The sequence below is a fragment of the Cucurbita maxima genome, unplaced genomic scaffold (genome assembly GCF_002738345.1).
Source record: "Cucurbita maxima cultivar Rimu unplaced genomic scaffold, Cmax_1.0 Cma_Scf00009, whole genome shotgun sequence".
In the NCBI taxonomy this organism is placed as follows: Eukaryota; Viridiplantae; Streptophyta; class Magnoliopsida; order Cucurbitales; family Cucurbitaceae; genus Cucurbita; species Cucurbita maxima.
The window spans coordinates 3,096,989-3,121,247 of record NW_019272025.1 but is presented as its reverse complement, the minus strand read 5'-3'; the positions used below and the strand labels follow the sequence as shown (position 1 = coordinate 3,121,247).

The 24,259-nt window shown below is 36.4% G+C and overlaps 3 protein-coding genes across 3 annotated transcripts; all 3 read right to left on the bottom strand.

Annotated features, from left to right (window-relative positions):
- Positions 1-278: 278 nt before the first annotated feature.
- Positions 279-9,844, bottom strand: LOC111484599 (flowering time control protein FPA-like). Its single transcript, XM_023131267.1, has 4 exons — positions 9,563-9,844; positions 9,065-9,385; positions 2,553-3,760; positions 279-1,935 (listed from the first exon to the last, which is right to left on the bottom strand). Exons 1-4 carry the CDS (start codon positions 9,563-9,565, stop codon positions 672-674), a joined length of 2,796 nt encoding a protein of 931 aa, XP_022987035.1. The 5' UTR covers positions 9,566-9,844; the 3' UTR covers positions 279-671.
- A 663-nt stretch (positions 9,845-10,507) lies between these two features.
- On the bottom strand, positions 10,508-17,130 carry LOC111484601 (vacuolar cation/proton exchanger 3-like). Its single transcript, XM_023131269.1, has 13 exons — positions 16,590-17,130; positions 16,237-16,411; positions 15,869-16,123; positions 15,718-15,785; positions 14,629-14,657; positions 14,335-14,531; positions 14,019-14,231; positions 12,920-13,048; positions 12,677-12,793; positions 12,549-12,602; positions 11,306-11,422; positions 11,046-11,142; positions 10,508-10,942 (listed from the first exon to the last, which is right to left on the bottom strand). Exons 2-13 carry the CDS (start codon positions 16,294-16,296, stop codon positions 10,914-10,916), a joined length of 1,365 nt encoding a protein of 454 aa, XP_022987037.1. The 5' UTR covers positions 16,297-16,411; positions 16,590-17,130; the 3' UTR covers positions 10,508-10,913.
- A 1,251-nt stretch (positions 17,131-18,381) lies between these two features.
- On the bottom strand, positions 18,382-19,103 carry LOC111484603. Its single transcript, XM_023131274.1, has 3 exons — positions 19,008-19,103; positions 18,842-18,923; positions 18,382-18,757 (listed from the first exon to the last, which is right to left on the bottom strand). Exons 1-3 carry the CDS (start codon positions 19,011-19,013, stop codon positions 18,468-18,470), a joined length of 378 nt encoding a protein of 125 aa, XP_022987042.1. The 5' UTR covers positions 19,014-19,103; the 3' UTR covers positions 18,382-18,467.
- Between the last annotated feature and the right edge of the window lie 5,156 nt (positions 19,104-24,259).

Below are 24,259 nucleotides of genomic sequence, written 5' to 3'. Positions count from 1 at the left end.
ACATATAAATTTGAATTTGAATTTTATGTTTAAGGGATCTTTAAAATAAAAATTAAACTTTTTAAATTCTAGTTTAGTAAATTAGATTTTTAAATTAATAAAAAATTAAAAAAAATTCAAGAATTAAAATTATAATGTTGAAAATTTATGAATTAAACAAACACAAAACTCAAAATTTAAACTAAATTTATAATTTAATCCTATATAAACTAACATTATGATGTTTTTTTGCATCGACAGAACAACATACATACAATCGGTCAGTAGAAGAAAATGAATGATTGGAATCTGACAGAAGGCTTGAAAATAAATGACCAACGCAGTGAAGCTCTCCTCCCCAGGTGATAGTAACCAAGGAACAAGACAGACCAACAAATTTTCAAGACTGGGATTAAACAAAATAGCAACATCAACCATAAATGTCTGTTGTTTCTAATAGCATTAGAGCAGCAGCTGAGGGTTACTAACTAGATAATCAACATCTTATGAACAAATTTAGTGAAAAAAAAAAAGGCTTGTTACTTGGGATAGCAAATATTACTGCTGGCAAGTGGCTGATGATGCATGCTTTGGCATTCGTCAATTCCCCCTTAGAATCTGTTGATTTCTTCACATCATCTGTAGGAAGACGGACCCATGGTTGTAAGTTTCGCATGATCAAGCGGGACCTATCAACTTCCCTTTCCTTGTTGAATTTGCTGGAGAAGAGCAGCTGCCAGCTTAAGTGTAGCTTGCAGGCGTTTCTGCGGATCTGCGTCTGCTTCTGCTTCGCCACGAACATCGGAGTTTTGAACCTGTTGATCATTGCCTAAAGCCTCCATCTGAAGCTCCCTTTGTGCCATAAGTTGCCCTGCAGGCATGTTTGACATCTGGTGTTGTTGTACATGCTGCTGCATCTGTTGAACTTGAACAATTTGAGATGTCTGAGGCTCAGAGTTCATCAGATTAGTGTGGAAAGAGCCATTTTGGGACCTTGCCAATGGCACAACCGATTCGTTTCGATGCCTCAATTCTTCAGCCATGGTTGCATTTGGCATACTCCCCGGCTGCCTTTGATGCCCAAGCAGAGATGATGCTAATTGTGCCAGTTGGTCTGGCGGAAGGGAGGAAAGAGTTGTAGCCAAAGAGGCGGCCGGGTTTATTTCTTGTTGAGTAGATAATAAAGCATTTCCAGATGTAACAGAAGAAATTCCAACTGTATAATTACTGGAGCCTGTTTCCTGAATTTCCCTTGGAATGATTAAATGACGTTCCTGAATAACAGAATCCATTGAATTGTTCGAAGCTTGTGATGGGATATTTCGAGTATCAAACATCGAGTTTTGTAGATGGTGAGTCGGGTTCGGTCCATTGGCATTTTGCTGCTGTTGAATTGGATACTCATGCCTGTTCTCAATATATGGATCAGACAAACTTCCAACAGACTGCCCTGAGCCATGAAATAACACGGGCGATGCTGAAGTAGCAACATTCCTAGGCAATGATGTATGATTGATTCCTGCTTTACTGAGATAGGATAAAGATGATACTGGGGCAAAAACACCTGTAGACGTCTGTAAGTTGGTATATAATGTTTCACTATGTAAAGGTAACAAGCTTGTGTCTTTCGTTTCGTTTTGATATGGAGGAGGCCTTGCACTCATACCAGCACGCTCTAACCTCAGAACAACTCCTGAAATGCTCAATTTACCTGGTACTTTGAGCACTTTTTCTGAAAACTCGGATGGCGGAACAAGAAACATGGTGGTTCTGTCATCCAACTTGGCAACTGCTGCTCGTTGCTTTTCACCAAGATAGTTCATGAATTCATTGTAGAATGCGATGTCAGCATCGCTTTCAGGTACAAAGAAAACAACCCAAGCACTGGCTGCTTCATAGTAATGCTTTGAGAGCATGTCTAGACCAGTTTTTGCAGTACAATCTAAGAACTCTGGCCTGCAGAATACGAGTTCAGTTTCACAAGTGATCTATATGAGTCCTAGTATAACATTTTTAGAAGGCGAGAGAAAAAATTTCCTTTCAATCATTTGCACACAATTTATGATGGGCAGTACTGAATTCCATTACACTTAAAAGGTGAGAACATGAACCTAATAGCAGCAAAATCCAATATGAATGCGAGAAGGATTGCTTAGATATGTTACCGTGAAAGAATATATATTATCTCAAGGTAATTAAATCATTTAACGAAACCTTCACTAGTCATAGAGGCCAGAATAACAAAAATTTACAGTTTTCTACATGCTTCATCTCCCAACTCAAATAATATTCTTTTTTGAAGGGAAAAGAAACTCTCTAAAAACTGTCTCTAACAATAATATCATAAACAACAGAAAGAAATTGGAATCTTTCATTTCCATGTCACTCGCAAAAATACCTTCCATGGAAAACAAGATGGGATTATAACAGTTGGGATAAAATAAAGGGAAGAGGCGCATCAAGTTACTGGAAGAGGCTAAATGAGAGCAAATAAAATTAGCATTATAAATTTTTCAGCACTTGATTAAACATGTTTTAATGGGAAAAAATTAGAAGAAATATCAAATACTTACAATAGCATATCCAGAACCTCTCCCACAGGAAAGCAGCGAGCACGACAAACAGGTGTTCCTCCCTTTGCAATAGTTCCCTCCCATTTCCACTCTTTTATAGATGACCGTTCTGAATCAGGAGAGAACCTTTTCCTTGCAACAGCATTGGGTGGCAGAGACTCAGGAACCTGAAAATTATCATATGGTTCCCTCCAGTGTTCACTCTTTTCTTCATAAGGGACTGACTTTGTTATAGGCCGATCATACGGGACTGACATTGTTATAGGTCGATCATAAGGGACTGACATTGTTATAGGCCGATCAGGAGTCTGTTTATACCCCAGAGGTGGCCCAGACTTCATCGTATGATCAAATGTTTCTGAGGAGGAAAAATCAGTGTATGACTTTCGAATGATACGTTTATCTTGTTCCAAATCAGATAATGGGTACTCAGGGAGCTCTTTATCGTGGGGAAAGGATCCAATCTTCAATTTCTTGGACCCTTGATACAAATTCGTATCCTCTGGTAAGTCCCATGGATCTTCATAAAATGGAGGTTGAGAAAATCTTTGAGGAAATTTATTTAAATGAGGACCTCTCTCTTTTGTTGGACTACCATGTTCGTATCTATCTTGGGATGGACCTAATTTTGATGAGAATTCTCCAGACCTCTTCATTTCAAACGCACTGTTCTCACTAGTCCATAAATTACTTTTCCTATTAAGACCACGGGAATCAAATTCTCCAGAATCAAAATTTGAGAAAAGGTGAGGAGATCTTGGAGAAGGAGGTGCATTCGATGAGCTCCTTCCATCGTTTGATGAACCAGAATCACTTCTTGCAAAACAAATGTGTACTCGGGGATTTCCAAATAGCTTCCCCTGTAGAGTCTCTTTAGCCCTCCAAGCTGATGACACAACCCGAAAACGAACAAAAGCATATGTTCGACCAGGGAATGTTGTAATCTTCTCAATTTCCCCAAACGGTGAAAAGGCCTTCCTTAATATCGTTTCATCCACTTTTATTAAAGCCGGAAATCCTATCCATAACACTTCACTGGGCTCTGTATTTTTATCGCTTATTTTGGACTTTTCAGGACTAGCATGTCGGTGTTGAGAATAGTCAGGACTAGCATGTCGTCCCTGAGAGAAGGAACCCTTCGCTCCATAAGATTTTTCCTCTCGGTGTTGAGAATAGTCTTCATCGCGGGATGATACAGATGGCTTATCCTGAGAGCAAAATTATTATTAATGGCACAACAGCCTATGACTGGATAAAATGCTATGAATTTTAAATTTTCGAATTCTATAAGAGAAAGGAAAGAGGTAAGGATGACAAGAGGATGGATTTTTTGAAGAAGAGTAATAGGAAATAATAATAATAATGATAATAATAATAATAAGAAGAAGAAGAAGAAGAAGAACTCTATACACCTTAGCCATTACACACTCAGACACTTGATTATTGCTTTGGTTGTCTACTATGCTGTGGATAAAGTGAGGTATTTTTTCTTTTTAGACATAAATGGAAAGGATAAAATCATAAATACTGGCTGAGAAATGTTATGCCATCTTAACCTGTGATGGTCAGTAGTCTCCGGAGCAGACTCTAATAGTTTGTATTAACGATGTCATGACTACAGTCTGAAGCAGATCAAGAGAAAGCGAATTTTCTTTTTATGAAGTTTCCAGGATGACTTGGAGGTAAAGGGTCATTCTCTTTTCCAGATTCTAAGTGAGGCTCATCCTCTAAAAGGGTGCTTTCTAATTGTTCCCCCCCTTTTTTTTTCCTTGAATCAAATGGAGAGTTTTAGAACTCATGTTTTGCAACAGAGTGGAATATTCCAGCTTATATGGGGAATTTCAGTGATTATGCTGGAGTGAGAAAAGGAGAAACACAAAAACAGAGAGGAGAAGAAGTCCCAACTTAAATCAAGCCAAACCAACAGAAATTACAGAGGTTCCCCAATTGGCAAGTACTACAAAAGAATAGTTATACCATCTAGCTACAAGGGAAAAGATAGTTTCCTTTTACAAAATAGTCAGTAAACCATTCATAGATAAACAAAAATCCTCATAAAATTTTCCAAAAGGCAGCCATCACCACACAAAACCTAACCTAACCTTTTTCATCTCATATTCACCAAGGTTTATAAACATAAATCTTGTTTCATAATTTCTTTCTCTTTTTTTTTTCTTTTTTTTTTCTTTTTTTTTTTTTTTTTTTTTTTTTTTTTTTTTTTTTTTTTTTTTTTGAGACACAGATCGCAATATTAAGGCAGCCCCAAAACCTAAAGGCCATGAGAGGAGCCCCTCTATTGAAGGGGGAGGGGGACCCACACAGAAGGCCTCCAATCTAAGCTAATAAGAAGGGAGGGGTCTGATACAGTTTGAGGCTATCTACTGGACACCATCACGTAGGTTAACAAAAACACCACAAAGGCCATAGGGACATGGAGCCACACGAAATACCTCCGATCTAAGTTATATAGTTATCCAATCTAATAATTTAGTACCATCAATATATGAACCAAGTGGATTTTTGGAACCGAGGTCTCTTGACCAGTGAGCTCTGTGCTCAACAAGGCGTTCGATGATCACATTTTCACTCTCATCAATGAAGTCAAAGCATCTCCGAAAACATATGTGAGAAAATGTACAGATATGTGTAACCAAATATTCATGTGAATCTCACTTCATCAAGAACACCAGTACCAGCTGTTACAGAACCAACATTATATGTGATAGATTTCGACAAATCAGGCACAAAAGGACCGTTCCTTTACAAAATGCAAGCCTCCTGCAACCATAGGACTGTTGGTTTGGTGTGTGGTCTGGTATATCTGGTATGACATCTTGACCATTCACCATTCTTGAGATCTTGTTAGTTTTTTGATTAATTAGGCAATTAGACTTCTGTGTTTTCGAATTGGGATAAAATAAGGACATTCTACATATCCTCCCTTCGCTACACTTCATATTTCATTGAAGGCCATGCTTTGCTCAGCACTACGAAACCAGCCTCCATGAAGTGCTTGCACCTAAATGCTACAAACTACTAGGCAGTAAAAATGCATTGTTTAGGACTTTGAAGCTATATAACTAGAAAGTTTGTTCTGCCTCCCTTCAACAATTTTTTTAAAAAAAAGAATAAGAGTTTACCATTTTTTTAAACCAGAGATCTCAGTAAAATATTCGGAAGTTCTGAATTTGAACTTAGAAGTTGCTTCTGATGAAGGGAAGTTACATATCCATCGTATTCTTTCGTTCATTCTCATAATAAAAATGTGTGAATAATCTAATACAGCAAAGGTATGGTGTCAAACAATACTCCTCTCAACTCATACATATTAGGTACACAACCAGTACATTTCAACGGTTATATGTAAGTCTGTCCCTGGAATTGCTTTGAGCACAATATACAAACTTAGGCTTCACTGGAAGGTTTAAGCACATATAAATGCATTTCTCTATTGAAATGTGAGATCCCACATCGATTGGAGAGGAAAACGAGTGCCAGCAAGGAAGTTGAGATCCTACATCGGTTGGAGAGGGGAACGAAACATTCTTTATAAGGGTGTGGAAACCTTTCCCTAGCAGACAAATTTTAAAATCTTGAGAGGAAGCTCGAAAAGGAAAACCCAAAGAGAACAATATCTGCTAGCAGTGGGTTTGGGTTGTTACAAATAGTATCAGAGTCAGACACCGCTCGGTGTGCCAGTGAGGACGCTGAGCACCAAAGGGGGTGAATACCGAGCGGTGTGCCAACGAGGATGCTGAGCCCTGAAGGGAGGTGGCACCGAGCAATGTGCCAGCGAGGACGCTAAGCCCTGAAGGGGGTGGACACTAGGCGGTGTGTTAGCATGGATGTTGGGCCCCGAAGGAGGGTGGATTGTGAGATCCCACATCGATTGGAGAGGAGAATGAGTGTCAGTGAGGACGCTAGGCCCCAAAGGGCGGAGAGGGAAACGAAGCATTCTTTATAAGGGTGTGAAAACCTCTCCTTAGCAGACATGTTTTAAAACCTTGAGGGGAAGCCCGGAAGGGAAAGCCCAAAAATGACAATATCTGCTAATGGTGGGTTTGGGCTGTTACATGAAATCTTCACTCTACCTGATGACGAGAAGAGAATCCTCCATGATGTTTAACAAGATTAGATGAATAATTAAATGAATCTCCATTCCCAAAACAATTTGAATAATGTATCTAGAGCTATCAACATGTTTCTGAGGAATTCCCAACTATTTAAAGAGTAGCAACATGAAAAGAGAAATATGGTCAAAATTGAACAGTCTGTCTATTTCTTGTTAGATATTGAGTATTCTTTTAATGTGGAAATATCCATTTACTATTACATATCGATTACTGCATACAAATAGCACAGCACAAAAAAGTCTATTGAACTATGTCTTATAAGCTTTGAGGCCTTAAGTTACATTGGATGGTCATGTCAAATTTCAGAAATTTGATTTAGTCTATGCAACTGTCTAAGACTCTGATTTGATGGCAAGAAACTGTAAATTATGGATGTTATCCACCATCAGAAAAAATAAGCTTCCACAACATTTCAAATTTCCATTGTAATATCACAATTCTTCCCATGCTAAAACGTGTTTACATGTTATTTGCTACACTAAAACCTAAAGATGCATTAGAAGAAAAAAATATGGATAATATATTGACTTACTGGATTAAGAGGAAAAGGACAATGGAAAAGAAAAAAACGCAAAGGTAATCTCTTCATTGCTTATATGATGTTGAATTCAAGTAGTTTTATGACGAGCTCTTGATATGAGGTCATGCTCATCGCAATTTTATACATATTGCTTGGGTTAGAAGTCAATTTCTTGTGTTTTCAAAATATCCTCTTATATGATGATGGGGATGATGAAGGCTGAAAATGACCACTTAAAAGGTAAAGGTTATATAAACATAAAGAAGTTCAATACTACTGATAATTTTGTTCAGTAGATTCTCCCAGTATATCTGTTTTCATTAGATGAAGTAAGTGTAGTGCAGGAAATTTGGAGATTATGTGATACTTGAAAACTGGTCATGATAGTTCCCTTTTATCTGTGGACTATGACCTTCTCTCTGAGTGATACCAATAAATTCGGGCATTCATAGGTAAGAAACATTGAGGTTCCCATAATATTGGGGTTCAAACCTGATACTTCAAAGTTTAGATTGGGAATTTTGATATCAAGTGCCTGCCTAATGGTTGGTATAACATGAAGAACTTTTAGTACTACAAGCTAAGAATATCTGAAGCTCTTTTAGAGAAATCCTTCCTTCAGGAACAAACTCCAATCTTCCATATGGCACACGTTTCTACCATTTGATAGGCATGAATGAACAAGCAAAGAAGCGGAGGAACACACTTCAATACTGCACTATGAGACATCCCACTACAACCTTTGCAATCCTATTAGGTTTTGTCTCAACAGTTGATCAAGGAGATGCTTATGCTGATTTGATGCGAAAGAACATGATAAGTAGATCTTTTTTCTTGGACATTAATTTATAACAATTAAGAACTATTCACACTGTAAGCAGTTGAAAGGTTGTTTCTGAAACTGCATAACCTTGCTTAAATTACAATATCATTAGATTTCTTGAGATTTTTCCATGTAACGATGCCTTTTAATATTAGGGAATGGCAGGTAAATTAAAATGCTTTATTAATCTAGATTGAGAAGTCATTGATAGTTATTATTCAACGTGTGAAGAATGTCTAAACTCTTGGGCTGTAATAAGAAGGTTGATTGGACCGCAGCAACAAGAAGAATGATGACTAAAAGAATGTGCAAGATCCAGGACACAAAGGATTGTTCAACTACAAATGTATCTCAAATTTTTGTAGCAAATATAAATCATACTGCCCCTTGTTTCTTGAACGTTTGTAGGCTGTCACATTCCATGCTATTGAATTCACAAATGATAGGTTTCTACCTTTTCTAATCATACTTAAAGCAAGCTATTCCTTGGCCTAGCCATTTTTTTGTTGCCTGGGGGGGTTAAATTAAGCGTGTTTGTGATGAAAATGTTGTTTTTGTTGAGTGTTCGTCTTTTTGATTGAAGAATGTAATGCTTTGTAATTTATCATCGTCCTTATGGGTTTAATTGAGATCCATTGATCTTGTACGTAATCGACTCAGAGAAATTGTCAAGGAAGACTGAGTGCAAGTCATTACATATGACCGGTTGCCTTGTGGAGACCTGATTGAGACTAAATAAAACATTAGAATTTTGCTATTGTGATTCTGAGAACTCTGGAGAAATGATCAAAGTCATGTAGTTCAGTGAGTTTCGGGTTGGCTTAGAGCCAGGAAATTCAGTGGAGGTCAGCATTGTATTGAACGGAATTATGAGAGCATTTGGATTGGTAAGAGAATCAAGTGGTTTGAATGCTGTGATCATATCTCTTACTGAAGTTTTCAAAGCAATAGTTTCATATTCTATCAAAGACGTACAATAAGGAAAAATAGAAAGAATTTGAAGAAAGTAACAGATAGAAGTTCGGGCGAGACTAACCGCCTTGGCAAACTCAATTTTAATGGGATTCCCTCCAATAGCAAAACCTTGAAGCTCTCTCATGGCTTCCATTGCATCTTCATCCCTTCTGAAATTGATGAAAGCATAGCTCCGATTGGGCTGGAAAGCAATTCTGTCGAGCTCACCAAACTGTGAAAAGTAGCGACTTAGATCGCGCTCCACTATAGCATGAGACAAATTTCCGACCCAGAGGTGTCTCGACGGAGGATTACTGCTATTGCTATGCCCAGACTGCGACTTCTCATCATATCTCGACGAATCTTTCCGATACCGATCCCTTCCCACATCAGCCCGACCCGACTGAACAAATAAATAAATCAATCAAATAAGACGAACAATCCCATTTCGGAAAGAAAGTTCAAACTAAAATACAATACACAAACACGTTATCCAACAGCCCTGAGGGCATGAATCAGAAAGAAGATTCCTTGAACTCAAACAACACTACGAGGTCAAAATGAAGCGAAAGCAACTCACCATTTCAACGTTGGTATCTAAGCTCCGAGTAGAGAAACAGCAAAACCCCAAAGCTCTCCGAAATACTCAGAACCACCAGAGAGAAGTTGCTGAAACTTCAGAGAAGTAGAACCAAAAAGAAAAATCAACTGAAGGGGATCTTCGTTCAATTTAGAGACAACATCGAGGGAAAAAACAGCTTAAAATCCTCTTGGAGGCTGAGTTTCTTCATCAATGCTCGCTGGAGCAGAATCTCATCTTCGTCGTCGTCGTTAGGGTTCAGAATTCAAACTCTTTTATTAATTAAAATCCGCTCTCTTTTTTTCCCTTTTTTTCAGTCCTTTTAAACAGGAAGAATTATCGTCCAATCGTCATGCCAGCTCAGCCACACGGAAAAGGTTTCAATGTAATTTAATTTTCTAATCGATTAATTAATTTAATAAGATAGATTGCCATTAATTTTATTCATTAACATTTAAAATAAAATAAAAACTAATTTGGTAACTCGAATATAATTTATTTCTCAAAATATTTATAATTTTATGTTGACTTTTTAGAATAAGTAAAAATAGTTAAACGGCTAAGAATTCAATGGTGTAGCTTCAATAGTATAATTCGATGGCTAGTAATCATCTAAAACTCGACCCACGACCGCAAGAATGAGCAAATGAGGTAACCTCATTCTCCATCACCTTTTTGAGATACCAAGGAGCTCCTTTGTAGGGTGGCTAGGGAGGCCTCCCAAATTTCTCAAAAACATAGCCTCGAGGAGGAGCAATATCATTCTAAAGGAAAAATAATCACAACCTCAACCTAGCTCGACTCTACTAATTTGATTGTTAAACCATGTTGAGCAAGCATCATACCACTGTTTAAACCCTTCATCAAAGTAAGCTCAATTCACGAGGTCAGACCAGACAAAGAATCAAAGTTTAAACATAGAAAGGTGCACATACAAGAAATTCAAAGTCAATAACGAATATCTGAGTCACATTCTAGCTCTCGTTTTAGCATGTCTTCCACTAGTTTCAAGTAAACGAACCGAACCCATGGATCATAAAAGAAAGCAAAAGGTGATAAAGAACACATTGGCGTAAGAAAAAATAAACAAATATGATAATGATTTTCCTTTTTCTTACACTTGATTTCTAGCACTCCTAGTTGGTAAGATCCAGAGTATTTTCCACAGCTTGCAATGATAAACAAAATCAGCACCAACCTATTGCCAATGGTTGTCTAAGCAAGGTAGCATGAGCCCAGAGCTATACAGAAATGGAGTGAACCTCAAGCTTCGGTCAATCCCGTCTTTAGGAGAGTACGAGGCCCCACTGCAGGCAGAATCAGTACTACTTCGAGTCATCGCTTGCCCCTTTCATACACGATGTTTTCGGGTCTTGTCTTCTGCATAAAAGTTTCGATTTTTATGTTAGACTCGAGACCTTGAATGGCTTCCATACCATTTTGTTTCCAGTTTCCAACTGCAGCAAAGGGAGTGAAGGCTTACCAACTGACGCTGGATCAACATGTACAAAGAAACTCGCAGCTACTATCAGGTAGCAGAGAATAAGCATCAGTCCTTTGAGGTAATTGGAAGTTCCATCCTGCAGGTTCAATGTTGAAGTTACTTTTAAGTGAACGATTCAAATCATGATTCATATGAACGTGGATGCACTCATTGCTAGATCCAAATTCCAAACGATATAAGGGTATTTATGATTCCATAAGCGTTGAAAACAAAATATAAGAGAAGGCTAAGTAGCAAACCTGCAACATGAAGGCCACAACGATGACCGTGATGAAAAGCGTGGCGGTCTCAAAAAGTTGAAAATTCAAGTCCATAGGGCATCCCATGATCCAACCAATGACCACACAGAAAGGAATCTGCAGTAAAGTAAAAGTTAATGAGCAACAGTGTGAGATCCTACGTCGGTTGGAGAGAGGAACGAAACATTCTTTATAAGGGTGTGGAAACTTCTCCCTAACAGACACGTTTTAAACACCTTGAGGGAAAGCCCGAAAGGGAAAGCCCAAAGAAGACATTATCTGCTAGCGGTGGGTTTGAGTTGTCACAAATGGCATCAGAGTCAGACACTGAATAGTGTGTCAGTGTGGACGCTGAGCTCCGAAGAGGGTTGGACACCAAGCGGTGTGCTAACGAGGATGCTAAGCCCCGAAGGGGGGTGGATTGTGAGATCCCACATCTATTGAAGAGAGTAACGAAACATTTTTTATAAGGGTGTGGAAACCTCTCCCTAACAGACACGTTTTAAAAACCTTGAAGGGAAGCATGAAAGAAAAAATCCAAAAAGGACAATATCTGCTAGCGGTGGACTTTGACTGTTACAAATAGTTTACGGAAGAAAAGGGATGAACAAAGAATGACAGGAAATCAACGGTCATATGTTTGTTTGAAAGAGTAAAGACCAATTCTATGATGGTTTTTCATGTCTGCTTGTTTTGCCACTTATGGCAGACCGAGCGTTTCAAATATATACGGTTCAACACAAAGAAGACTATTGACCCACATTTCAACAGTTCAGAAAGGAGGGAAAAACCTGTCTTTATATAGAGCTAATGTACAGTTCAACCATTTTCAAGGTCTAGAACTTGATCAGAACATTGATATTAGTACGAGATCATCGAGACTTGAACTCATAACCTCAGGAACATCAAAACTTTTGTCTTGGCCTATGTGCCGCTCGGGCTAATCTATATCAGTTCTCTTGAAGCAAAACTCGAAAAATCAAAACTGCGTTTCGGGAGAAAAAGGGTCAGATTCTAATTGTTTGATGACTGACAACTTGGATAAAGGTACTAAAGAAAAGATTCAACCCAAAGAAGGGCTCTTGATGTAAAGGATGAAGTAAACGACTAAGAAGAAGATGAATTTTAGCCTTTTAACTGAGAAATACGAAATAATAAACACATAACAAAAAATTTCCGACATCTACACGATCCAAAGTAATTCATTCAGGAAACCAGAATCAATAGGTTGTCTGGCACTCACCCCGAACATTGATATCTGTGTGGACGATCCTATTGCGACTCCCAAAGAAATGTCCTACATAAGACATGATTAGAGAAAAGGACCTCACAAATCACTATGTCAATGCACATAAAAGGGCAAGCGCTTACAAGCTTGTCTTTCATGGCAAACATGATGGCACCTGCATGCTCTGCCGCATTCCCAACAATGGGTAGTAGGATAACGCTAATGAACGCCACCGGTATGTTCATGACAACCGACGCCCCCTGAAATTGTTACAAAATATACCATATAACTTTACGGGTTGTTGCATTAATGTGAGAATTATCTTCACAGAGGAGCAAAAGAAGAAATAAGATTCGTAATGGTATGTATTAACAAGTCAAGAATACCTCTATTGCATTAACCAAGTATTCTGAGAGGACGGAGATCCAAATGGTCAAGATAAACAGCCAAATAATGGATTCCCACATAGAAATCTCGGGGGCGTCTTCGTCATCCAAATTCTCTTCTGTATCCTCCTATTGTATGCCAATTATTCATATCAAACCACCAAAAAAAAGACTTTTTCTATTTAAGTTTCTCAGCATCAATTCTTTTCCACAACAGATATCTAGTAAGTCAACAAGCGAAGACACGAAAACGTCTTGTATAAACAGCAGAAGAAAGACATTGATAACTGTTCGATGACAAGCTGTTAATGGAAGAACTCCAACAGAGTTGGAGTTGAGAGGATTGTAGGAAAAAAAATCCCAAAATTAGTAAATTAATAGAAAAGATTCCCAAATCCTATAAGTGAGAGATCTCACATCGGTTGGGGGAGAAGAACGAAGCATTCTTTATAAGGGTGTAGAAACCTCTCCCTAGCAGACGCGTTTTAAAAAACCTTGAGGGAAAGCTCGAAAGGGAAAACCAAAGAGGATAATGTCTACTAGCGGTGAGCTTGGGCTGTTATAAATGGGATCAGAGCCAGACACCATGCGATGTGCCAGCGAGGAGGCTGAGCCCCGAAGTATGGTGGACACGAGGCAGTGTGTCAACAAGGACGCTGGACCCCAAAGGGGGATGGATCGAAGGTCCCACATCGATGGGAGAAGGAAAAGAGTGCCAGCGAGGACGCTGGGCCTCGAAGAGAGTGGATTGTGAGATCCCACATCAGTTGCGAAGGAGAACAAAGCATTCTTTATAAGGGTATGGAAACCTCTCCCTAGCAGACGCGTTTTAAAAACCTTGAGAGAAGCCCAAAAGGGAAAGTCTAAAGAGGATAAAATCTGCTAGTGGTGGACTTGGGCCGTTATGGTATGATACTTGAAAACTACAATATCTAGCAAAATTCACAACTTATTTGAAGACTTTCAACTCAGACTCTGTCACCCGAGGGTTCGTGTTGAAACAACCATGGTATGGAATTTGCATAAAAAGACTATAAAATAGAATGTAAGATAGATAGTTCGTGCTGTTGAGATCGAGTACGAAAGCATAGCACCTAACCTCAGTAACGGGGAGATATAAGTTCTTATCGCTTTTCAACTGAAAAACAAGATAGGCAGCATATGCCACCAACATAATGCCGCTACTAAATCTTGAAAGAGCCAACTCTGACTTCCCAGAGTGCAACTCTGTATGTGTGGAACGAAGAACAGCAGGAAATAGAAGTCCCATTACCGCCATTAACAGCAATCCAGAATTTACAGTAGCAGATGCCTAAAAACAAGAAAACATCATACCCATTACATGCTTTAGAAATCAAACAGAAAATAGTAAGCAATCAGTATCCAAGAAGACTCCTATTTTTGTAAAAACAAACCTTACTGAAGACCTGCTCCCTCTTAGAAACCACAATTCCACCAGCAAAGAAGGCACATCCAAGTACTAATAACATGTTAGACAAAATTGAACCTAATAATGACTGTTGAACGACGCGTATCATTCCTCTTCGCAATGCGTATATTGATATTATCAATTCTGTGGCATTTCCAAAAGTAGCATTCAGAAGACCTCCAACTGCAAAGTTAAAAAATGAAGCTATTAATGTTAAATCTGAAAAGTATAAACAAAACACTCCATACATGATGTAAAACCCAACTTCAAATCTCATTACCTGTGGCTCCAGTATAGCATGCCAGTTGTCTGCATCAAAAGCGAAATCGTTCTATAAGACATCTATAATGAATACTCAATAACCCAAAAATGAACAGACCTTTCTAAATTTACTTGGTAAGGAAATCTGGGAGATTAATGGTTACTTAGTTGATCATTATGAAACTTCGACAAATCAAACCAGTTGTTGGACCTATGGCTACTAGTCAAATCTATTAGACAGTTGGCTGCAGGGATGCACCCTGGGGCAGAATGAGTGTTTTTAAAGCACTAAGGCTCCTTGAGGCAGAAAGAATTGCAAAGCAGACCTAAAACTTATACATAGGGGGTCATGTTTTCATGCATCAATCCAGTGTTAACGGAAAACGGGTCACTTAAGAAGTGCGAATGTAATCGCCCAAGCCCACCGCTAGCCGATATTGTCCTCTTTGAGCTTCCCCTCAAGATTCTAAAACGCGTCCTTGTTCCCCTCTCCAACCAATGTGTGATCTCACAATCCACCCTTGTTGGGTGCCCAGCGTCCTCGTTGGCACACCGTCCGGTGACTAGCTCTGATACCATTTGCAACAACTCAAGCCCACCACTAGCCGATATTGTCCTCTTTGGGCTTTCCCTCAAGGTTTTAGAACGCATCTTTTAGGAAGAGATTCCCACACCCTTATAAAGAATGCTTCATTCCCCTCTCCAACCAATGTGGGATCTCACAATCCATCCTCCTTGGGAGCACAGTATCCTCATTGGCACACCGTTCGGTTACTGGCTCTGACACCATTTGTAACAGCACAAGCCCACCGCTAACAGATATTGTCCTCTTTGGGCTTCCCCTCAAGGTTTTAAAACGCGTTTGTTAGGGAGAGGTTTCCACACCCTTGTAAGAAATGTTCCGTTCCCCTCTCCAACCAATGTAGGACCTCACAGCTAAAAACTAAAAAAATTCCCAAATAGTATCACACTCACTTTAGGATATGAAATCAAACCCGAGTGTCCAAAAAACTATTGATTCATCCAAAGCATATCATTGAAGTTCAATAGAAAAAAATTGTACAAATGCACAACTACAACAAGAAATCTAAGATTGAAGAAACATTACTCAGTTGCATAGCCCAAACGTTCAGCAAGAGGTATGATCCCCAACAAGCTTAAAAGGAAGACCCAACCCTGAAATGCACATACATAAGCCATGGATACAAAATGGAATAAGATCATTTGAATTGATACAAACATGTGGAAAGATAACTCACATGGTGACCAGTCAAACTGCTGACTAATATTGCTAATGGCCCAAAAGGCATGAGAAAGTTGATCTTAGCAGAGAAGACAACAACCTTAATGCTGTGAAATACCCTGTTCTTCATGTTTCCATAACAAAGTTTCTGCGAACCACCACCCAATGACGAACTATGCTCAATAGAAAAATTCTTTCTATTTAATGATACAGGACTAACAAGGCTCTCATCTTCAAATTCAAGTATGGTTCTCTCGCCGAACGATCCCATCTGCCGCACCAAACAACATGCTTAGCAAAAAAACGACATCTAAGGGTATAAACAAGAAGCCAAAGGATGATTACAAATTAACAGGAAAAAAACATAGGAACAGAAACAAAGACCTCGGCTCGGGAATGCCTGTCAATGTTTTGTTTGCTGTCGTTACTCCTAAATCCATCCATGACTAACGTTGGGGCACAACAGCAGCCAAATTTCCATCACCAGACACGACAATTACAGCGCAACAAAGTTGTTCCCACAGTAAGTTGTTTTGTTCAAATCACTGTCCATTCCTATCTGCTCAAACAACCCATTAACTAAAATTCAGAAGAAATCGCAAAATCATCGTGACCCACATACATTTTCTCAATATAAACATCAATGGCATTGAAATCCTTAAGACATTTCAAGAGAAAAAAGAATAACAATCCCAGAAAAGGAAAGAAATAAACCCTAAAAGGAAAACAGAACAGACCATTGGAAAGATGGGTTGGAACAATGATTCCCCATTCTTGAAATGGATTGAAGGTTAAATAAAATGCTTACAAAAGAAGGCAAAATTTCCAGCAAAACGTTGGAAGAAGACAACAAAGAGAGTGGGTCAATGGGTAAGATATTCAGGTTTCATAAACGAAAGAGGGGCGGTGGAGAAAAGTTGAATTCGTTGGTTATTAATTGATGATTGATGATTAAAAGAAGAAATAGAAGAAGAATAATGAAGATTGGAAGGCACGCACGTTCCACCCTCCTTATCCTCCTCCTCCCACCATTGTCGCTATTTTTATTCCTACTTTGTGGGAAGAGAAAATGGGTTTCTATTATTTGACAGAGAAACGCCATTAAAGCAAAAATGACAGAGAAAAACAGATCTTCTTGGGAATTTTGAAATGGAAATAAATTTAGAGACGAAGAAATATCCGCAGCGGCGTTGTCACTTTCTCTTTGCTTCCTCCGTTTCAATCGGAGAAGACTTACGTTGAGAAGCTATCCCCACCCCCCACCGTAACAACTCACTTTCCCGTTCTACATTACGCCTTCAATTCTCTCAAGCAGATCATACCCACAATCTCGAGAAATTATCAAATTTTAAAAAATTAAAAAAAAAAATCAAGCTTTCCCCTTTGAAACCCATATCTTCTCGTTACCCTCCATATAAAATTTAGATTAGATTATATAAAATACCCATAAATTTTTAAATAAATTTCAATTATAATCTTTAAACAAATTTATATTTTAAATCTTTACTTTGAATTCTATAACTTAAAATTATCCAAAAGATCTTTGTTGCGTAAAAATTGATTTTATATATATATATATTTGTTTGTTTGTTTATTTATTTATTTATTTATTTATTTATTTATCTATTAATTTTCAATCTTTTTCTTTTTAATAGTAAATTCAAAGTAAAAATTAAAATTTTTAAAATCTAGAAATTTATATTTATATTTAGTGTATAACTTAATATAAAATTAAGAAAACATATATTATTTTTAAGATAATGTTTTTTTTAAGGTAGTTGAAGTTGGAAAACAAACTCTAAAACCAAAAAAATGATTGTAATTGACATTACATTATTTTTTCATGGTTATAAATTCATCACTCTACCGTGTATAAAATTGAAAGTTGAGGATCCTTAACCCTAAAAGGGGTGGATCGTGACCATATCAATTGGGGAAGAGAACGAAGCATCCTAAAACTTCTTTTTAGTGGACATGTTTTAAAAACCTTGAAAGGAACCCTAAAGAGCCAGAAGACACTGGCCTCGAAAGGGGTGGATTGTGACTACATCAATTGGGGAGGAGAATGAATCATCCGTGGACACGAGGCAATGTGCCTGTAAAGACGTTGGGCCCCAAAGAGGGGCGGATTGTGACCACATCGATTGGAGAGAAAAATGAAACATCCTAAAATTTTAGCAAACGTGTTTTAAAAACCTTGAGAGGAAATCGAGGGAAAACACAAATAGGACAAATATTTAATGAGCCATTATATTAACTCAATTCTTTTCGAAAATTTTGTTTTTTTTAATATTTAACTCTTTTTTTTTATTTAGAAAAACATTACTTTTACATACGTGACGTTTGTTTACTTTATATTACTTTTTTACCCCTATAAAATAAATCTTTTCAAACTACGTCATACCAATATAACTTTATACATATCTACATGCAAATTAATATTTACTTCGAGTACATGAAATAATCTACGTCAAAAAATAATTATTCACGTAAATTTTTACACTTTAAATTAAGGCGAACAATCGTATATTATGTCGAAGAGATTAAATACGTATTTTCATTACATTTTTATTGATTCATACAAGTTTGAATTCACGAATCACTATCACTTTGAATTACCATATGGAATAGGAAGGGTAGGGACCATGGTAGCAATAGCAATAAGGAGTTTGATGAGGCACCCCGGATGAGCACATCCAAGTTATTTGAGGTTCATTTTCATTCTTGTCTTTGTCCTTGTCCTTGTTTTTGTCTTCATTTTTTACTTCAACCACACTCACCGACTCCAACTGAGCACAACCGAATTTCTTTCTCAGCATCTTAATGAGTTCGATTGGGTCAAGATCTCCAACCACCTCTATTTTATCCTTGTCGTCACCTACCAAGCTAATTGTCTCAATATCCCCTGCAATTTGCATCATTCTTCAATCAGATTCCTTTAAACTCATTGAAATCCAAATAAATTGTATTATATATACGCATAACTTACCCGAAACAGATGCTGCAATTTTCAAGGCTTGGCTACGGTACTTAGACCCCCTCTTCATCGACACTCGAATTACTATCTTTTGCTGCAAAAACAAACGTCAAAACTCGAGATAAAAACAGTCAACTTATCGATAACATTAGTGTTTTCAACCGAACAGAACACGTACCTTCATTTTAGTTGAGATTGAAGAGAGAGAATATAGTGTCCGTACAACACTTCAGAGAGAGAGAGAGAGAGGGATTTGGTTATGAGCTTGAGGGATGAGAAAATGAGGTTATAGGTATTGAATATTTATAAGCAAATTTTAATGTATAGAAATATTTAGTATATAGTATGATGAAGAATGATTCAATGCAAAGTCAATATATGTAAAGCCGTGTAAGACTTTGGAATAAAATATAGGTGTAGGTTTAGCTAACTGAATCATTTAATTCAACTAGGCCTCACCTTGGTCTAAATCATATTATAACTTTTACAATAAAGTTTTAATGAATTACACCAAATATAAAAACCGTCATGTAGTTTTTCATCTCGATGTCTCCTTATATATTTGTCTTTGTTTTTTTTTTCTCTTTTGTTCTTTATGTTCTTCATTTAAATTGAGTGTGTGAGTTGTACGATCCTAACAAAAAAAAAAAAAGATTGTTATGACCTATACTAACAAAAACAACAATGTCAGATCCATCAACGGTCAAATTTAGATTTAAAATCTTAAGCACGAAGCGATGTAAACATTTAAATGTTACCATTTTGCCTTGCAAACTCTAAGGAAACTCCGAATACAGGCGTAGATCATTTGTAGATACAGATTTTTGGGGTGCTGAGATCCAAAGTCGAGAGGGTAACAACTTAGATCGTATGCTGAGGTCCCTAAACAATCACTTAGTGGAAAAGGAAGTAATCGAGCGACGACAACCAGGAGGTGGGTTTGAAGAAAGCGTAACAACCCATTAGTCTAGCTTCATGGCATCGAAAATATATCAAGGTTGAAGTGATTTACCAAAACGACACGACTTTGAAATGATGACTATTCAAACTAACCCTAACCATGGGTAAGAAAGGACAACCATGACAGTTTCATCATATTATTGACGTCACTTTAATTTTAAAATATTATACCATAATTTCCAATTTGACATAATGTATCATTTTAATTACTTTTTTTTCCACATTCAATTGATTAAAATGGAATAAAATAACGGTAATTTGACATTAAATTTTATTTTAATGAATTGACCAATATATTAAAACATTTTCACATTTCACATCACATTTTTATCGTATCGTAAAAAGTAAACCGATAAAATATTTTTAAAAATATAATATGTTATTAATGAAAAATTGCTTAAACGTTTAGTTAAACATCGATAAAGACGTTTCAAACTTTGAATTAACATTACGTAATGTTGAATATTCATATTGATCTATATTTTGTATTTTACCTTTTATTTTTATAATAAATGTGACGAAAGGGAGATTTGAGATTTAGATATTTTAACGTTTTGTATTATTCTACTCCGTACCCATCCGATAACAACCTTTAATGTCTTATTATTAAAAAAAATTAAGCTACCCGCTCTGAGGCGAATAGAATTTTAGTCCTCATAAAAAATATAAATATAATTTTGTTGGCAATTAAAAAGACTCGTGTTTGCTACTCTCCATTAAAATAATCATACAACTACCATAAAAATAATTATTTTAAGAAAGTAATTACACTTATGGATAATAATTAAGATTAAGTTGACCATTTATATAATAAGATGAGAAAAAAAATATATTTTTTTATTATTTTTTATTATTTTAAGAATGAACAGTTGGAAAGAATGCGTCTTTGTTCTAATATATTTTTATATTTTTTTTTAATACTAATTCAATTCAGGATTATAATGAATATTTAAATATATGAAAATGGGTATTTTAAATTTTTTTTAAATATTTAATGAACGGTATAATTTATTACTTTAACCGACCAAAAAAAAAATATGCCAATTTTGTAATAGACTCATGTTCAGGATTGAGACCATGGTTCATACAGATACTTTATAACAGCTATAATAATAATAATAATAAGTGATTCACTATTGTTAGAAATAGTGAGATTTTCGACGAGAGCAAACGAATATCCCGCATACAATTTAATCAACGTCTTCCCTCTTTTAAATCGCTCAGTCATGCCCTTTTCCATTCAATATCTAGAGCATGTAAGACACAAATAACAAGAGGGAACGATGAACGAACCTTCTCCTCGGAATACGATGCCGGTGAAACTGAGACACCCGACCAATGCTATGATGAACGATACACGTTAAGTGGCTACCAACAAGCCAGGACACACCATGGTAAGTCAAACGAAGCTTTTCGTCGTGATATTCAGTGTGGTATTATCGTTGGCGAAGCGTAGATTAATTTCAAACGAAAGACTAGTACACTTGGCCCAATAGCAGCACAACATGTAGCTCGATAGCATATACAGCCTAGTGTCGCGACTCGCGCACCAGTTAAAGTAACTTGAGACCCACGCCTCAACCCGACTTGTGACTTGTACGTGCATAAGCTCTCCCACTGACACATGTCCTATCTGTAGCCACTGACTTCCCTTAGTTCGGCTCAGCTCCAACGATTAAAACCTATCATTTGGCTCGGATTGACATTTTTTACACCAATTCCTACGTTTTTTACCCTCCTAGAGCTAAATTTGACCTTACTTAGGTAATTAAGGAATATGGGGTCTGATTTCTCAATTCAAATTAAATTGAGCTAAGAAACTAGAATTACTAAAGAAATTAGGTGATTGTTCTTAATAGGGTGAACACCTCGACGATACTTGGAATAACTTCCAGGGATGAAATCTAGCAAATTCAAATTTAGGAAAAATGCCGACTAAGGAGATCCAAGTAAGTGGCCTCATAGCTCGATCGAAAGACTTGCGTTATGTATGACGACACGTGCCCAATGACCCTTGCAGATGTTGATGATGTGAAATTATATAATATCACGATGTTATGATGATGTGAGTCAGTATAATGTGATGTTATATTATGATGATGTATAATATTATGATGATATGATGATGCATGATGACAATATGGCTCAATATGATGATATTTCATATTGAAATGATGTGCATGTATGAAATGCCACATTATGATAAGAGATTTTTTAGACACAACCCTAAATGATGTTAATGATGATGAATATATGAAGGCTAATGCATGGGTAATATGTGAATGATGTATAAGGTTGTGTCATAAGAACAATTTAAGATAGAAACTATAAGGACCTCATGAATACTGTGTGTTGATTTATATCAGGGTACTTCTCTATTTATGATAACGAGTACATTATGATCATGATCATCATCATGCCTTGCATGATATTCGACAGTTTGTTGATCTTCGGACGTTCGACTACATATAACTAGCCCAACTATGATGGGCCCAAGAAGTATGCAAACCGTCCAGTGAACTCACGCTCACACGTGGTGTTTAGGAAAGTACTACACATCCATTTTTGTTCAGACTGGAGGCCACATCTATGTGATTTTAACGATATATCTCTAATCCTGAATTACATGTGTTTGTATTCCCTTATTTCAATAGTGAGATTACTTTATGTGCCACTTCTATTTTTCATATAAAAGCAACGTACCTATATCAAATATATATATATATATATATATATTAAAATTTTAAAACTAAAATTAAAATATTGATTTTTTTTCTTTTATTTTAACGATTTGTGGACGAAGACGACATTGATTCTTAAAATTGTAGCACTAGCTGTTTGACCAGGTCTTCAAGAATTGAGATCCAGGCTGGCAACGACCATTGCCAGGTCATCCTTAATTAGTATTTTTTTTAAATAAAAAATAAAAAACTATATTTCTCCTAATGATCTCAAATAATATCTTTCATATTAAAATATTTAATTCATTTACTTTTAAATTTAAAACAAATTAATTATACCATGAAAAATATATCAAAATTAATCGACTTTTATTACGAAACAATTTAGCATTTATTTGTAAATAATTTGGTTATTTTTCTGTTTATTGGTACGTTTTTACAAGAAATTTTATTAAATTATAATATGATAAAACTAAATTGTCACATATTTTGAAATTAAAATAACTAAATTGTCGATTATATTTTTACCGTTAGCATAGATGAAATTGTTATTACACAGCGTTTAAAAAAATATCCATGAATTTCGAAAAATAACATTAAAAAATTTGGAGATAATCTATAAAATATAGGCGGATGATTTTGGTCTATATTATTGACGATTACAACTTTTTTGAATTTTCGATACATATCTACGTACCATTTGAAATAATCTATGTCGAAAAATAATTATATAGATAAATTTTCACGCTCCAAATTAAAACAATAATACGTAGGTTATATCAGAGAGATTTATATTACTTTCATGAATTACCATATGCAATAGAAAGAGTAGGGGCTAAGGTAACAATGGCAAAACGGAGTTTGATGAGGCATCCCACATGAGCACATCCAAGTTATTTGAGGTTCATTTTTGTCTTTGTCTTTGTCTTTGTCCTTGACTTCGACTATACTCACCGACTCTAATTGCGTTCAACTAAATTTCTTTCGGAGCACCTCGATGAGTTTGATCGGGTCAAGATCTCCAACTACCTCTAATTTATCCTTGTTATCACCCACCAAGCCGATCGTCTCAATATTCCTTGTAATTTGACATAATTTTTCAATAATATTTCTTTTAATTTATTGAAATTCAAATAGATTATATTATATGTACGCATAATTTATCCGAGACAGATGCTACAATCTTCAAGGCTTTGCTGCGGTACTTAGGCCCCCTTCATCGATAGTTTAATCACTATTTTTACTATAAAAACCAACATTAAAATTTGACATGAAAATAGTCAACTCATCGATAACAATAATGTTTTCAACTGAACACGTATCTTCATTTTGGTCGAGATCGAAGAGAGAGAATATAGTGTGTTACAAAACTTTAGAGAGAGAAGAATTTGGTTATGAGATGAGAAAATGAGGTTTTAGGTATTGAACATTTATAAGTAAATTTTTATGTATAGAAATGCATAGTATACTGTTATAGTGTCTCCAAAACGCGCGTTTTAAAACTTCAAATGACAAAGAATGATTCAACACAAAGTTAACATATGTAAAGTCGTGTAAGACTTGGAATAAAACAAAGTCAACTCGAAGTCAACATATTCATTTATTCCAACATGTCCCACCTTTACAACAACATTTTGATAATTTACACCAAATATCTATTATTTAATTATTTCTACACATCTCTGTGTCTCCGTGTATACTTGTTATTGGATCTTCTCTTTTTTGTTTTTCATCTAGACTGAGTGTATGAATTGTATGATCCTAACAAAAAAAAAAAAAAAAAAAAAAA